The sequence below is a fragment of the Syzygium oleosum genome, unplaced genomic scaffold (genome assembly GCF_021117445.2).
Source record: "Syzygium oleosum isolate NSW1041296 unplaced genomic scaffold, Sole_v2.1 Sole_v2.28, whole genome shotgun sequence".
Taxonomy (NCBI): Eukaryota; Viridiplantae; Streptophyta; class Magnoliopsida; order Myrtales; family Myrtaceae; genus Syzygium; species Syzygium oleosum.
Window position 1 is genome coordinate 1,399,840 of NW_026607512.1, and position 15,797 is coordinate 1,415,636.

The 15,797-nt window shown below is 42.0% G+C and overlaps 2 protein-coding genes across 3 annotated transcripts; one reads left to right on the top strand and one right to left on the bottom strand.

Moving 5' to 3' along the window:
• Positions 1-1,725: 1,725 nt before the first annotated feature.
• LOC115675252 (abscisic acid receptor PYL8) lies at positions 1,726-4,814 on the top strand. 2 transcript variants are annotated; one of them, XM_056303699.1, is made up of 3 exons: positions 1,726-2,281; positions 2,985-3,200; positions 4,220-4,814. In XM_056303699.1, the coding sequence occupies exons 1-3, from the start codon at positions 2,024-2,026 to the stop codon at positions 4,436-4,438; spliced, it is 693 nt and encodes a 230-aa protein (XP_056159674.1). In that variant the 5' UTR covers positions 1,726-2,023; the 3' UTR covers positions 4,439-4,814. The 2 variants fall into 2 exon arrangements, with proteins under 2 accessions (XP_056159674.1, XP_030453712.1); XM_030597852.2 differs by having other exon boundaries at positions 1,730-2,164.
• A 2,274-nt stretch (positions 4,815-7,088) lies between these two features.
• LOC115675250 (ATP-dependent zinc metalloprotease FTSH 11, chloroplastic/mitochondrial) lies at positions 7,089-15,797 on the bottom strand. The gene is made up of 17 exons (XM_030597851.2): positions 14,930-15,797; positions 14,081-14,234; positions 13,781-13,873; positions 13,599-13,684; positions 13,375-13,498; positions 13,092-13,211; positions 12,612-12,662; positions 11,923-11,984; positions 10,831-10,888; positions 10,335-10,460; positions 10,185-10,265; positions 9,500-9,629; positions 9,254-9,402; positions 8,798-9,079; positions 8,426-8,515; positions 8,293-8,346; positions 7,089-7,696 (listed from the first exon to the last, which is right to left on the bottom strand). The coding sequence occupies exons 1-17, from the start codon at positions 15,622-15,624 to the stop codon at positions 7,544-7,546; spliced, it is 2,508 nt and encodes an 835-aa protein (XP_030453711.1). The 5' UTR covers positions 15,625-15,797; the 3' UTR covers positions 7,089-7,543.

Sequence of the window (15,797 nt, forward strand, 5' to 3'; positions counted from 1 at the left end):
GAAAAAAATATTTTTTAATTTTTCAGAAAGGAAATTCATTAACCTATGGTTGACTTGTGGAGTCATTCTTCTGTCCCTTTTTATTTTGTCCTTTTGGCTTGATTATCAATTTGATTGGATGGAGAAAGCTCAAGGTTGACCGAGGAGGAAGAACTAGACTTTGATACTTAGCCATGGCGGCTTATGACATACGTCTCCCTCGTGCTTGTTCTTCGGTAGACTGAAAAAGTGGAAAGAAACCTACAAATCCAAGCGTATTTATCATCAAATGATCTTATTTTTTCCCGTATTTATCCTCGAAATTTATCATTCACTTCACGAAATCAAATTATACATCATAATGAAAATACGTAATGCGGGAAGGAAGAGGTGCTCTAGGAGCTTTGAATTTCGATAAATTCATCTTGGTATAAAGATTATACGCGAAGTTATTATCCTTCGATAAACGATAAATTTGACTCTCTGAAGACTTAGGCATAGGCTTTTGGAAAAGGGTCTTGGAGATCGACAAAATTGACTCAATAAAAAAATTTCTAAAAGATTATTCTCTTTTTAATTTTCAGATTTTTGTCCAACAATTTACCATGAGGAAGTTCTAATTCCAAACCCTAATTTAAGGAAAGTAAAATTGAGGGTTAATACCATGAAAAACTCCAAATCAATACATATGTGATAAATTTGCTTTAAATTAATTTTTTGACTACCAAAACCCCCCAAACTGGTAATTTTTATGATAAATTTATCCCAAACTAATTTTTTGACCATAAAAAATCTCAAAGTGATACATTTGTGACAAATTTACCATCCGTTAGTTTCCATTAAATTATATTAATACTACGAAAAATCCTAAACCGGTACACCTGTGACAAACAGAAGGTAAAGCCCCAAACTGGTATACCCGTCAAATGTCACGCCTCATCAAACTCAGCAATTTGACAGAGAATAAATTTGTCACAGATATACCAATTTAGGGTTTTTTATGGTCAAAAAATTAGTTTGGGATAAATTTATCACGGAGGTATCAGTTTGGGAATTTTCCGTGATATTAACCCTAAAATTAAATAATATATGGCGACGCGAGACCAATTAATGTTTAACCAAACACCAACTACTATTTTTTCCTTTTTTTTTCGCCGATCTAACTCGCCATTAAATAATACACGAAAAATGTCCAGCTACATGGCCGACATAATTTATGCAGCCGACAGAAAAGTATTCCCAGTTTGGTTTTTTTATAATTTTTTTTTCACGTCGATAATGAAATGTCGCTTTACCGAAACCCTAGCAATTAAATTCGGGGCATTAATATAAACTCAAATACCCCCCCCCCCCCCCCCCCCCCCATTTCTTAAATAAATATAAAATTAATATTTCCCCATTTTCGCTCGCCATCCCGAAAAAGGAAAATAACTAACCCCGCCCCCCCCCCCCCCCCCGCGGCCCCCTCGCGTGTCCTTTTTCGTCAAAACGTGAGGAGGCGATGCGCAAAACGCCAAAAGACACACCAGAACCGGACAAAACGAGTGGCACGATCGTAATTAGTCCCCGAATCGGGGGGGGCGTTTCGATCGCGCGAAATTGGGGTGGAAATTGCACGTGGAGGTGGCGCTTGTGGCAAATTGGAATAGAATCGCAAATCCCGAGGACGAAAAAGTAAATAACAAAAAAAAGTGGGAAATTTTTTTTCTATTTAATTATTTTTCCTGTTGAATGAAAATGGGAGGAAGCGATAAGAGCTTTTCCAGCTTCGGCAATGGCGGTGTTCGACGTACGCTCTGCGCTCGCAGCATAAACCCTAAGAGAGAGGATCGCGCGCTCGCGAAGGGTGATCCATCGGCCGGAGATCCGCTCTACGGCGACCGCCGCCGGCTCCGGTCGCGTTGCTTGTCGTCCTCCGCCCTCCGCCCTCCGCCTCCGATCCTCCTCCTCCTCGTTGTTCCTTTCCGTTTCCGATGTCCGAGAGGGGGGCGGCGAGCGAGCTGAGCCCGCGCTTCGCGTAGGGTTTCTTGGCGGCCGGAGGAAGATGAACGCCAGCGCCGTCGCGAACGGGTGCGAAATCGGGGGCATGGAGCGGGAGTACATGAGGAGGCACCACAGGCACGAGGTCGCGGAGAACCAGTGCAGCTCCGCGCTGGTCAAGCACATCAGGGCTCCCGTCCCGCTCGTAATTCCTTCCTCTCGACGCGCTCGGTGTGGGACGCCTGTTTTCCGCGGTTCTGTGGATGTGGGATGGGGGGTCAAATCTGTGCGCGCGCGCGTCTCTATGCAAATGTTTGCATCAGTAGGAAGGATTTTTTTTTTTGGATAGGACTCGTCGCTTGATCTGTTTCGCGTTGATTGGTGCACCGATACAGTGGGGTCATCGATGGGGCGAGCGATGTTTTCCCGAGCTGTATTGCTTTAGCGAAGTGCCCGTGTCTCTCTCTCTCTCTCTCTCTCTCTCTCTCTCTAGATTCGCTAGTGTTCGATTGTTTTCCGGGATATGTTCTTTTTTGGGTTGAAGGGTTGGTTTGGTGTGATTGCATGCGATCAGTGTCGAGCTTCCGTACTCTCTTCCCCTGTTTCTTTCAGGAAATAGAACGAAAGAAGCTAAAGATCGACGTTTGACCGAAACCTTTTTTGTGGGAGGAATTGATCTTGGTCTTGATTTTGGGGGGGGGGGGGGGAGGGGAGGCGGTGTTGTTTTTGATTTTTGATAACGTTGGAACGTTTGTCTTTGGTAGTTGGCCCAGTTTCCTTTCTGGGTATTTTGCTCGGGAATCAGAGGAAACGGGAATCCATGCTTCTATCAGTTCATTGATTGAATTAACTAGATGGGAGATCTGGGAGTAATTAATGGCGCCAGTGACGTTATAAATGGCAAATAAAAAGTTTCCTCTTTGAGCCTTCACGCAACTTTCTCTGTATTAATTCCTTTACAATGTCTCTGCTATCGTCTGAAAATGTCAATTTGATGATTATTGTTCATGTGTCCTTTCAACCAGGTCTGGTCCTTGGTGAGAAGGTTTGATCAGCCCCAAAAGTATAAGCCTTTTGTCAGCAGGTGCGTTGTGCGTGGAAATCTCGAAATTGGTAGTCTGAGGGAAGTTGATGTCAAGTCCGGACTTCCTGCCACTACAAGTACAGAGAGATTGGAGCTTCTTGATGATGATGAGCATATCTTGAGCATTAGGATCGTCGGTGGGGATCACAGGCTTAGGGTATGTTTGTCTGCTAATTGTTTGATCTCTTGGTTCTCCTTTGGTCTTACCGTGTGTCCCATTCTTTAGCGTCCAATGTTATCATTTTTCCCAGAATTCTTCTAAAAACAGTAGTTTTCTCTTTGAAGCCCATGTAAGAGCACTCATTGTTTCGAAAGTTGATGTAGAAACCACAATTTAGCTGCTGGATCTATGCACGTCGCAATGTGTTTGATCAGTATAGGTGCTCAATCATTGTTCACATTCAACATATCAACTTTTAGAACGTATTGATATTTGTACACAGTATCTTGATACCTCACTTGACAAAAAAAGCTAAAATAATCTTTGGCACTGAGTTCTTTTGCTATATCTTGTGAAATGAATCATAATTTAGGATGACAAACCCCTTTAAGCCAGTCCCTCTAATATCTTTTTCGGGAGCAAGAGGAAATGCATCTCAAGTACACTAATTAGTACGTATGAGAGAAAAAAAGTTAGATCCTCAAAGGACAAATGATTGATTTTCCCATTCAACGAAATTTACACGATGGACTGTCTTTTAGCAGAATATATAATTACTGGCCACGGAGCCTGCAAAGGAATAGTGGATACTGTTGTACGAACATTAGATGTTGGATATCTTATGCGCAGACTTGTTGAAGTAATAAAACACATTGTTGTATGCAGAACAGATTGTGAAACCATCCGAGGGGCTTTTGTGAGTCCTCGAAATGGGATGATGTTGGAAAGAGTTTTCATGCTGCATTGAAGCCTATGCTCAATGCGGTGTTAATTTGGGAATGCAGGTTCTTAATATTCTAGGAAGCGGCCCTTTGGTGTTTGAATATGTTTTGCACAGGGCATCCTATCGTCTGATTTTGCTATTCCTTTTCTATAGTGGGATGAAACTTCTAACATCATTATTTACAATGCATACTGAATCGGGCAGAGATGATGCTTATTATTAGTGACATGTGGAGTCCCTCGTTCCGGGTCAAATTTCTATAACTTCTGGTTTTTCATTGTTTGTATTTCAGAACTACTCTTCAATCATTTCTCTTCATCCAGAGATCATTGAAGGAAGGCCAGGGACTTTGGTGATTGAATCATATGTGGTGGATGTTCCCGAGGGTAATACCAAGGATGAGACTTGTTACTTCGTTGAAGCCTTGATCAAGTGCAATCTTAAATCTCTTGCTGATGTCTCAGAGCGGCTAGCAGTGCAGGACCGGACTGAGCCCATCGACATGATGTGAACATAGAGGCCGTGATGTGTTGGCATTTTAGGTTGCTGAGGATGAAGCTTCTGAAGCTTTCCACTTGAAGAGGCTTTGGAGACAGACTGGCACTACTGTTTTCTCTAATCTCATCATACTGTCACACTCTTTTTCTCTGGGTTTTTTTTTTGGGCGCTGCAACAGTTTTTCATCACCTCTTAGAAATCATTTGCTCAATTTCATGTTTGGTGGCGCAAGAATTAGAGAATTACTGAGCCCCTTTTATGGTATTAAAGGATGAGAGAAGAAAAAGGGTCATGATTCTCCGGGAGGAGTTTGTTTCGTGCCTTTGTATATGTGCTGGATAAAGTCGTGTACATTTGCTTTCATTTGGTAATGAAAGTTGTATTCAGTACGAGGACTACTAGTACTTCTTCACGGGTTTCTAGTCTGTCTTGCAATTTGGGAAGTCTCTGTCTACTCGTGTTAGTTATCACCATAAGCGCCGTGACGATGTTCTACTGTTGTTTCGTAGCCTTTGCCGACCCCATGAGACGGGCAGTCTCGCCCCCTGCACTCATATAGGGTATCAGCGGCTTCATACGTCCTACCGCCATTGGTGGGATTGATTGGTCTCGCTGTGTTCCCTCGCATTTTCACTCTATACGCGATGTCGACAGGCGGTTTGAAGATTGGCATGCGTCGAAGTTATTCCACTCACCACCTTTCTCCATGGAAAAGGCGATTTGATAGTTTGATGTTGCATTCCTCTTACTTGCAGTGCGTTCAAAACGCAAATGATGACAGGAATCGTCCTCGCATTAGTACAGCCTATTATCCAAACAAAAAACCTAAAGACTAATGGCTCTTTTCTTTCGTAGCTCAGTTCACTGACTGTTCCCGTCTTCGCCTTTCAACCACTCCCTCCGGACTGAACTTTGCAAACAAGACGACACAGCAGTCCTTGTTAGCACCTCAATGGAGTATGTGACCGCTTTGCGATATTAATCAGGTCACCTCTAAGGGCCTATTTCCAAACCGACCAAACAGTACTTGATTCTATTCTTTTATTCCCAGAACAAAAAAAGAACGTAAATCCATTTGCTAAATTTTTTCTTCCCAGGCACAAATTTGTTTCCAGAATCAGTTTCGAAATAGAATCAAGAATTTAAAAAAAAGTTGATTCTTAATTCTAAAAACAAGAATCGGAAATGGAAAATAAATTTTTTTTTTCTTCTTCTTTTTCTTTCCCGGCCTGTGGTCGGTGGCCGGTCACAGGCCAGGGCCGACAAGGGCTGGATCTTCACGGCCTAGGCGAGGGCCGTCCTCGCCGGATTTGGCGAGGATTCGGCTAGGGTGACCCTCACCCAAGCCGCGAGGGCGAGATCTGGCGAGGGCGGCGGCCAGGGTCTAGCCCTTATCGGCGAGGGTGGCCTTGGCCTGTAGCCGGCGAGGGCCGTGATGCCCTCGCCGGCCCTGACCATAGTTCAAGGAAAGAGAAGAAGAAAAAAAGAAAAGAATAGAAAAAAAAGGAAAAAAAGGAAAAAAAAAAAAAGAAAGAAATATGAAAAAATTCAAAATATTATTAATAAAAAGAAATTTTATGCGGTTAGCAAACGCATTTCTGTTAGGAGTGTGCAAAAGAGCTGGGAACCGCCCGGACCGCCTAGAACTGGACCGGAACAGGTGGCTCCTAAGGGAATCGATCCGATTCCCGATTCCAAGTTTTGGGAACTGGTGAGTACCGGTCCGGTTCCCGATTCCAGGTATGGAACCGCCCACCCACCAACCCAGATCGGACTGGTAATATAATAATAAATATAATATATATTTATTTTAAAAAAGAAAAATCCTAAATCCCTAAACTAAACCTAACTCGCTCCACACTCACAGCCTCACATTGAGCTGAAAAACACTTCTTTTGCTTTCGCCTCATGCTTATTCTCACTCTCTTCTCAGTCTATTCTCACCTCACTGTCTCCGACTCTCCATCTCCGTCTCCATCCTTAGCTAGTGGGACCAGTTCCATGGACCCACCCGAAAATCGGATCGGATCGACGGTCCGGTTTTCGGGTGGATCCATGGAATCAACGGGCGGTTCCCGGTTCTAATGTGAGAACCGCCCACCCAAATTATGCTCACTCCTGATTTCTGTTCTTTTTCTATTCCATGACAATTTTTCCAAGACAAATCTGAATTGAATCAGTTGCATGAGATAAAAGCAAGCAAAGTACGGCCATGACCACTGTAACGAACCCCCTAAGAGCTCTCCAAGTAATAAGTCGGATGGGTTACTGTAATCCAACGGGGATCGGATGCGCAGAAGACCGCACACCAATCCGACGGGGATCGGATGCGCAGAAGACCGCACACCCCAACCTCATTCAAAAGGGCATTTTGAAAGAAAAACAAAGAAAAGTTTGATCTTGCGTATTTTGCCTTAGGAGATTCTCTCTCATGGAATGGTGTCTTGCCTCCAACTTAACGAGACAAATTCTACCTAAGAAAGGAAATCTCATACAGTATCTTCAACTAGTAGCTAGAAAAAAACTTCCATTGAACTAAGTATGTAATGGTCATAACTTCTGTTATCCAGTATTGTAGTTTGCAGTAGATCTTTGATGACATTTCCAGTATTTCCTCCAGGGAACTGCATTTGCATTTCTAGTTACAATTAAACAAGGACAAAAGACACGAAATAAGTGCGATCTCTTATTCTTCTCTTCTTCCTCCTTTTTTTGTATGAATACTTCATAAATAACAAGACAGAATACATTTTTGTCAAATGCTAACCAAAATTTCACCCAGAATGGGTGGGTCTGACAGTTTTACACCATCTTTCTGATGATTTATGACAACCATCTCCTCATGGTTTCTAAGAGCACTGTTTCTTTGGAGATGCTACATGTAAGGCAATATAATCTTTACCTTCACTTCTTCCTTTTCCTGTCAACAGAAGCTTGTAGGGGAAAAAATGGAGAATACATTATAAACAATTACCTCTTACGCTTTCAAATAAGCTGCGCAACCTGCCCCTACAGTTTGTTACACTGGAGCAAGAGAACTCGACACAGTTGCTCCATTTTCCCATGTTTCTCTGTTGCTTGGATACTGTCCTTCAGGCTTCTACTCATGGGACTCCAATCATGCTAATACAAGTTCACCCTCTTCTACTTGTTCTTGCTGCTCAGGCAGACTTCCTTCTCGATAAGGATGTAGTATACGCTTTATATCTTCTGCATTAAGGGTTTCATACTCCAGAAGCGCATTTGCCAATGCATGTAAAGCCTTCTCATGCTGAAATAATGTCAAAAGACTGAAATCTGTAATTTGCATTATGACGAAGTTTTACATATTTTCCAATAGGTAGGTGTTCATGCAAATCCATGATGCGCCAATGCTGATTATGGGCCAATGGCCCCAAAGCAGTCGACAGAATATGCAAGGTAACTGCGGAATTGGTAAGGGCCAAGTCAATCATAGTTAGATGAGACATGCACCTAAGCAAATATTAAGGAGGAGGGATTTTCAGGGTGGCATGGCGTGGGGTGGGGTGTCAGAAAGAAGAGCAATGAGGCAAGATGAAAGCTAGAATGCTTATTTAACAGTTAAGGAGCTTCCCAGCTGTGTTGACTAATACCATAATCCAGCAACTCAGCAGTAATGGCTGACCACCATAATGGAGAGTATAGTGATAGCAACACATTAGCCTTTTGTCAATGCTGAAAAATGGACAGATTAGTGATATAAAACGCAATTCAATGCACGCGCATGATGCCTATTGTTCACTAACCAGATTTCTATATGAGCTGAGCAAGAACATCACATGGCTAAACTAAACCTAGGTTCTTATACAGGAAGACCACTGATATAAAATAAATCTCCGAACAAACCTTGTTCAACAGGGCCTTCACGCGATCATATGCCTCTCTCAGTAGCTTAAGCACCTGCACGACCATCCATAGAAAACTTAGCACAAATAGCTCACAAAAATACTTCCATGCATGCATATGACAAGAATCATACTTCTGCATCTATGCGAGATTGCATCTCTGTGCCTGGTCGCTCTTTAATATGAATCGGACCAATTGCGTTGCTCATCCCACAGTTTGACACCTTAAACCAAAAAAATCACAGATTAAGCAATCAAAATGAAATGATGAAAAGTTATATAACAAAAGAGCATTGTACAGATCCTGATGCTGACAAATTTAACTGGAGAAAAAGAAAAAACAAACACAGCCAAACTGAAATCTGACTGCTGCTCAAAAGAATAATTTTATAATTACAATATTAGTTGACTGAGTATCAATGCACTTCTAAGCATAAATGATTAACAAGCACCTGCAGCTCCTTACATATAAAATATACCAAGATACCATGGTGGTTGGAAATTACCATATACTGCACTAGTTCAGTAGCTGTTTGAAGATCACTGCTTGCACCAGTTGTGATATGATCTTGGCCAAAAATGAGCTCTTCGGCAACTCTTCCTCCCATACAAACATCAAGACGGGCTAACAACTGTTTCTTGCTGATAGATGTCTCATCACTTGATGGGAGCTGAGTGACCATTCCCAGAGCAGATCCACGAGGCATGATTGTTGCCTTATGAATTGGATGTGCTCCATCAGTGTTAAAGGCAACTATTGCATGGCCACTCTCATGATATGCAGTGAGCTGAGAAAATGGGTGTCAAGAGTCAGAAGTACAAAACATATTATGGCAAAGATGTTCTTTGACTTAATTCAAGAGATGGCAGGATCCAATTGACCTGTTATGAACATAGCATCAAACTGTGCCTACATAGTTTAATCTGTCGACATATTTGGAGGAAAAAATGTTCCAGAATACCTTCTTTGACTCTTCAGATATGAACATTGTTTTCCGTTCAGTGCCCATTATTATCCTATCTTTAGCAAATTCCAACTGCGCAGAAGTTAACTTGTCTGCCCCTTCAACAGCAGCTTTGATGGCAGCGATATTCACCAAATTTGAGAGATCTATCAAAATTGGCAGTGGTCAGAACAGTGAAGAGCTACAACAAAACATCTTCCAGATGTAAGAGACACCATTGAGATAGCAAGAAAGAGAAGTCACCTGCCCCGTTAAAGCCAGGAGTGCCACGAGCAATCGCTTTGACATCTATGTCATCTGCCAAAGGTTTATCCTGTAAATAAAGCTCTAATATCTCCTGTCGACCCTTGACATCTGGATTTGGCACGACAATCTAAAATGAAAGTTTACCAGTTTTAAGGTTCCATCAATTCCATAAACAGTTCATTACACATTAAAAACAACAAAGTTTCCATCTATGACCAATTAATCAGGTAACTTCTTATTGGGGTCTACAAAAGCAAGCACACATAACATGAAAAGGGGGAGAGAGAGAAAGAGAGAGCTCTTATATAAAGTCAGGTGCAGTAGAAAGGACCCTTAAGAGTTTATAATCTCATATAGCTAATATACTGAGGATATTACGAATGGAGACCAATATTTTTAAGGTTAATGACTAAATGACACGAAATTGGACTTCTTAAAGAAAATGGAAAAGACAAAGTTAAGACATAGCTATAATCTCATATGGCTAATAACAGCCATATTGATTGATAACTTTTCCAAGAAATTTCAACTATTATTCCATTTTTGGTTTTCCTTTAGCATATAATTAGATTACTGAACTTGGAAGACATTTGATATCGGAGCCCAAGATAAAAGCAAAGAAGGTATATCTAGACATGTATAAAAAGTAAACCAGATGCTTATAGAGGATCAAAGAACTTACATGCCTGTCGAATCTGCCAGGCCTTGTCAAGGCAGGGTCAAGAATGTCAGGGAAGTTTGTTGCAGCCATCAATATGATTCCCTGCAGATAAAATTCATGGGTTTAGGATACAGAAAAGCCCATCAGGGGGTAAGATTACTCCATTTATACCTCATTCTGCTCAAAACCATCCATTTCAACAAGCAGTTGATGCAATGTCTTCTTTGTATGGCCTTCCCACTGTTTTCTTGTGGAACCAACTGCATCTATTTCATCAATGAATATGATGCAGGGAGCCTATTAAATGAGATGCAAAGAAAATAAGACATAGATACGAATAAGTACAGAATTTGTGCAACCATGTGAAAACTGTCAATATAACAAGAATGAAAAACACAGACACAGAAGCCATCCACTCTCGGCCTGTGCGTGCGTGTCAAAGATAGACAGTAACTCTATGTCTCTCAATTTACTCAGCATTAAAGTGCTTCACTCTCTCACCAAAAACAAAAGTGCTTCACTCAAGTTGAATCTCCCTTGAAGGCAATTTGAATCCTCGCAAAGACATTTCTTACTCATTGTTTTTGTCCTATATTGGGAAACCCTCTTCTTAACAAGCTAACAATACAAATTCATGGGCCAGTGAGACTGCCTGAAGATAGCTTACCTTCTTCTTGGCTGCTTGAAATAAGGATCTCACACGCCGAGCACCAACCCCAACAAACCTGTCATACAAGTTGGAAGCAACTAATTTTTGAGTTTTGACTAAATAAAAATAGAAAAATTAGTTGCAAGGTTCAAATGCAAAGATTTTATAGTTCAAGATCACAAGCCAACAGAGGAATTTGAATAATCCACAGAACCAAGACAGTCATAACTTAGATCATTCTGTATGAAAGAGGATAGACTATTATAGCCATATGCTAACGAGAGAAAAGTATGATGTTAATAAATTACGGAAACAAAAGTCCTTGTAGCTCCAGAGAGATATAGTTAGACACTCTTGAGGCATTAGCCCAGCACCATTGCAAGGTGCAAAGGACAAGGGCCTTAAATGGGTTCAGCTTAGATACCGTCACCTAAGAGCTGCCCATGCAGCACTAAGAGAAAAAATTTCAAAATGCCAAGTTATAAAGGCCAAAGATAGGAAAAAGGCAACTTTTGTTGTACTGATCACTTCTGGGTGAATGCAGTTTAGTGAAATAGTGTATGGTTGCAGTACCTAAATGCAGGCGATACTTAAAGCATTTGCTCTTTTCACCTAGAACCTCAATTTTCTCAAGCTGAGAGTAGCTGTCTAACACCTAATCGGCAACTGATGGGTATCTTGTGCTTGTAACAGCAATACACTCGATCACAATCACAAGCTTTCAAGAGATGAATCAACAACTATATAATAGTACAATAATTTTGCTAGAAACTATGCCGCAGTCTGCCCCAGTCCACCGTTGCTTCAACAGCAAGTCACTTTGATGCATAAATTTTTGCTTAATAAATTACAATAGTTCTTCAGACCTTTCCATCTGTATAGACTAAGTAATGCAAAATAATAAATGTGACATCATTCGTACGAGCAATTGCTCGATAGACAGAATAGTCATTCTAGCTACTTTATCACTAAATAATTACTGAGCTTACCGGAAGACATTATTGTTACGAGCAATTGGCAAACAAGCATGCCATAATTTCGACACTAGATGAAGAACAGAGAAACCTGCTAATGTCGAAATCTATAGCATAGCAAGGAAAAATGGCTTACATTTCCTCAAATTCAGACCCCGCTCTGTAGAAAAAAGGCACCCCAGCTTCTCCAGCAATAGCCTTCAACATGCAAATTAATTGATATACATTTAGTAACTTCAATAGCTAAGAAACTTCAAAGAAATCATCGAGGACAAAATCATTAAGCCAAGTGACCCTATATCAGACAAACTTAGGAGAAAAGCGATAATTGTTAAGTTCATTCCTCTTATCAACTAGTAATTGGAAAAGTTCAGGATGTATTAATATGAACTTTGCTGCAAAAAACCAAGGAAACCCAGAAATCACTGACCATGAGGAAATGCCAGTACCCCAACAACGGATCACTTTTTAAGATTGTTGCATCTTTATCCACAATAGCCTATTGATATTGAAACGTCTGTGGCCATAATAGAAGCCCCATGGAACTTGTTTAGAGTTGTTAAAACCTAATCCTATCCATTGTCTTATGTTTATAACGCAATGGATTAAGGCTTTTAGAGAGAAAAGGGGAAGGTCAAAGTTCAGTGTGACACACTACAGAAATCTCAAACCACCAAGAGCCATGATAAAAAACTGAAATAACCACTATCAGCAGACGAGCAATCTCAAATTTCCTCATTCCACAAAAAGTCAAGGACAAATGTACAATTAGTGAATGGCAATGCATTCCGTTCAACTACCGAGCAGCAGACAAGGAGCATATACCTTTGCAAGGAGAGTTTTCCCCGTTCCAGGAGCTCCTGTCAAAAGAATTCCCTGCAGAAGGCAGATAAGGAGCTCATGTAAGTACACAGACAGGATACACAAGGCATTGCCATTGCGTTGTAATATGCAAATAAATAAATGCCAATCGATGTGACGTCTCCTTTCCTAAGAGCAAGCAGCAACTGAAGCTGACCTCAAGAGCAAGAGCATTAGCAATGAAATAACTCATATCATGCTAAACTGATGTTTGAGCAAATATATCTGTGCATTTAGGCATTATAATATTATATGATTACACAAGAGGTGAAAATTTTCCAGCTTTTTAAGATCGATTTAATCTGGTTATCATAAAAATTCATGAAGGAAACATACATACAGTTGTCCTGCATTAGAAGAATAGTGTTGAATAAAATGTCTGTAGCACTTGCAGCCATCGATAATCAACGGAAGATAGATATCCCGATGAAGACTTAAACAAACCTTAGGCAACTTTCCTCCGAGGCGAGTAAATTTAGTTGGGTTCTTGAGATACTCCACCACTTCCTCTAGCTCTTGTTTTGCATCATCGCAGCCTTTGACATCCTTAAATGTCTTCACATTCTACAAGAAAAACAATTTTTAGTGCAGGCATACTTTTTGAATGTATGAAGTGGTTTACTAGAAATATATATGACTTCAAAGGATATGTAAATGTGCACATAAGACAGAGTTTGATGGGATGAAAAATAAAATCAGCTATTTCATAAGAACTGCTCACAGATACCTTCTCAGGCGTAACTTCCTTATTTAACTCCTTAGGGGTATAGGAAGAGCTCGAGCCCACACCTGAAGCACCGATACCACCCAAGCTTCCTATATACTTTTGAAGTGCAGCAGCACCCATCAACCTGTAACCAGCTTAGTCAATAGAGGCACACACACATAACATTTCGACTAGAAGAAAAAATGAAAAAAAGAAGAGAATAATGGCAGAGGAAAAGCACATACCATACTAACCCAACAGCAACGGTAAACAAGATTGTTGAGATAAGCTCTTGAGCAAAACGTGATTTGTTTGAAACTTTGGGGTCAACCTAATGAGAGATAACATCATATGGCATTTAAACAAGAAGCAACAAAGAAAAAGAACTGCCCGCATTCAAAGGTATCACAAAATGGTTAATCCTCACCATAACAACATGCAATGGCTGCTTCTCAGATACCCCAGGACTTAGAAAAGGTTCATCCATGTTTCCTGATGCACGCTGCTTCAATTCTTGCAACTACATATAAGATTCACTAATGGAATAAGCACATTTTTCAAATAAAAGAGTGGACGAGTGAAGGAAAATCTTTTAAATGGACTAGTGAAGGAAAAAATTTCTCATATGATCGACTTAAAAAATTTCACTTGGTCTGCTAAATTCTCCAGAGAAGAAATGCATGTAACTACATGACAATGGCAAAAACAGTGCGCGCGACCAAGTTACCAGTGCCGGAAGGCTAGAAGGCTTTCCAGTTTGCTCATCTGGAAGATACTCAGCAATTGCATTGGTGACAACAAGAGCTCGAAGATATTCTGCAACTCCTCTACTGTCAACAGCATGGTCTCTTTGTTCAAAACGCTTGATGACAGTTTCGGGACTGTGGCAACAAACAGAAAAGGAGCCAAGTCATACATAGCTAATTTTAGTAAAAGAACAATGACATTATCAAACGAAAAAGATACAGCAACACCCACAGATGCATTCCTCTGTCGCCAGTAACTTTACTATAAACCCGCACGGAATTTGCCAGCATAGTGGAACATTTTGTCCCTTGAGAAGAACAAAAATTATGGCAAACATCATTGTACTTTGGAAAAGAAGAGTTAGAAAAGGACAAATGACCTAAGGACAAATGACCTAACGCAAGGTAAAGCATCCAAAGATTGATGCCAAAAATTCAATCCATCGAGCTTAATAAATCAGTAAGATTATAAGAGTTTCTTTCATCAATGAAATCAACAACAGATGAGTCGATTGATGGCAACACAACAAGCGCCATCCAAAGAGATAGAACCATTAGTTCAAGTGCATGTTCACGCTATACTGAGAAGGCGAGAGCCAAGACGCACTCAAACTCCAATACGGTAAGTTTGTCCTAAGCCAGCATGGCAAACCAAGATTCACACACCAATTAACAATAAGGCGATGCTTAAAATGCAAATTGAAAAGCCACAACAGAAACAGACATTGCAAACGACACTAAAAAGCCATACTTTCTGTCGAGGAACTCCATTTCACTGCTTCGGACAAATTGGGTACGAAGTAGAACAAAGCTTTTACTAGTTCCAATACCTGTGCTTGTTGAGCTCAGCTAAAAGAGCGTTCTGTTTGGCCGCGTCCAAGGGGTTGGCATCGGCATCCGCAATCAGACGCTCCAATTTCTTCTCTTGCCTCCAGAACGGCAACCAGCTCAGCCAATCCCCCGCCAAAACCCTCTCGTACCCACTCTTCAGCATCGCCCACACCCCCATCAGAAACACCATCGCCGGGATTTTACTCTTCGCTCCGTCCTTCTCCACCAAGTATCCATCTTTCTCCCCCTCAATCCTCTCCGAACCGCGCTCGCCGACCACCTCACCATCCTCCAAGCTCACCCCCCCGAGCACCCTCTCCGCCTCAGCCGCCGACCTCCCGCCGCCGAATTCCTCCACTTCCAAACCGCCCGCCGCGACGCCCGAGCTCCCCGCGCCGAATTCGCCGAACCCCGCCTCGCCATCGCCGGAGGGAGCCGGCTCGGGGCCCGCCTCCACGCCGTCGGGCCGCAATGCGCAGCGAATCAGCGAGCGGACGGCGCGGAATCGGGGGTTCCGAGGCGCGGGTTTCGATCGGAGCGAGGTGGGGAGAGGGTCGAAGGTCACGCAACGGGGGCAGCGGAGACGGGAGTGGCAGTGGAGACGCTGTCCGGAGGAGGAGGAGGTGGAAGAGCAAGGAGGAGGAGAGGGAGGGAGGGAGGCCTTGCAGAGGAGGGAAGCTTGAAGCAGAGTCATGCTTGCTTGCTTGCTCGCTCGCTCGCTCGGCGGCGCTAGCGGTGGGCTCGCCGGAGTGCGCGCTCGCCGTCGTCTTCGTCCCGCCGACGGAGGAGGGAGAGAGAGAGAGCCACAAGATTTTGCGGGGGGGTTAAGGAGCGAAGAAGTGTTGAAGGACCTTATCTCGATTGAAA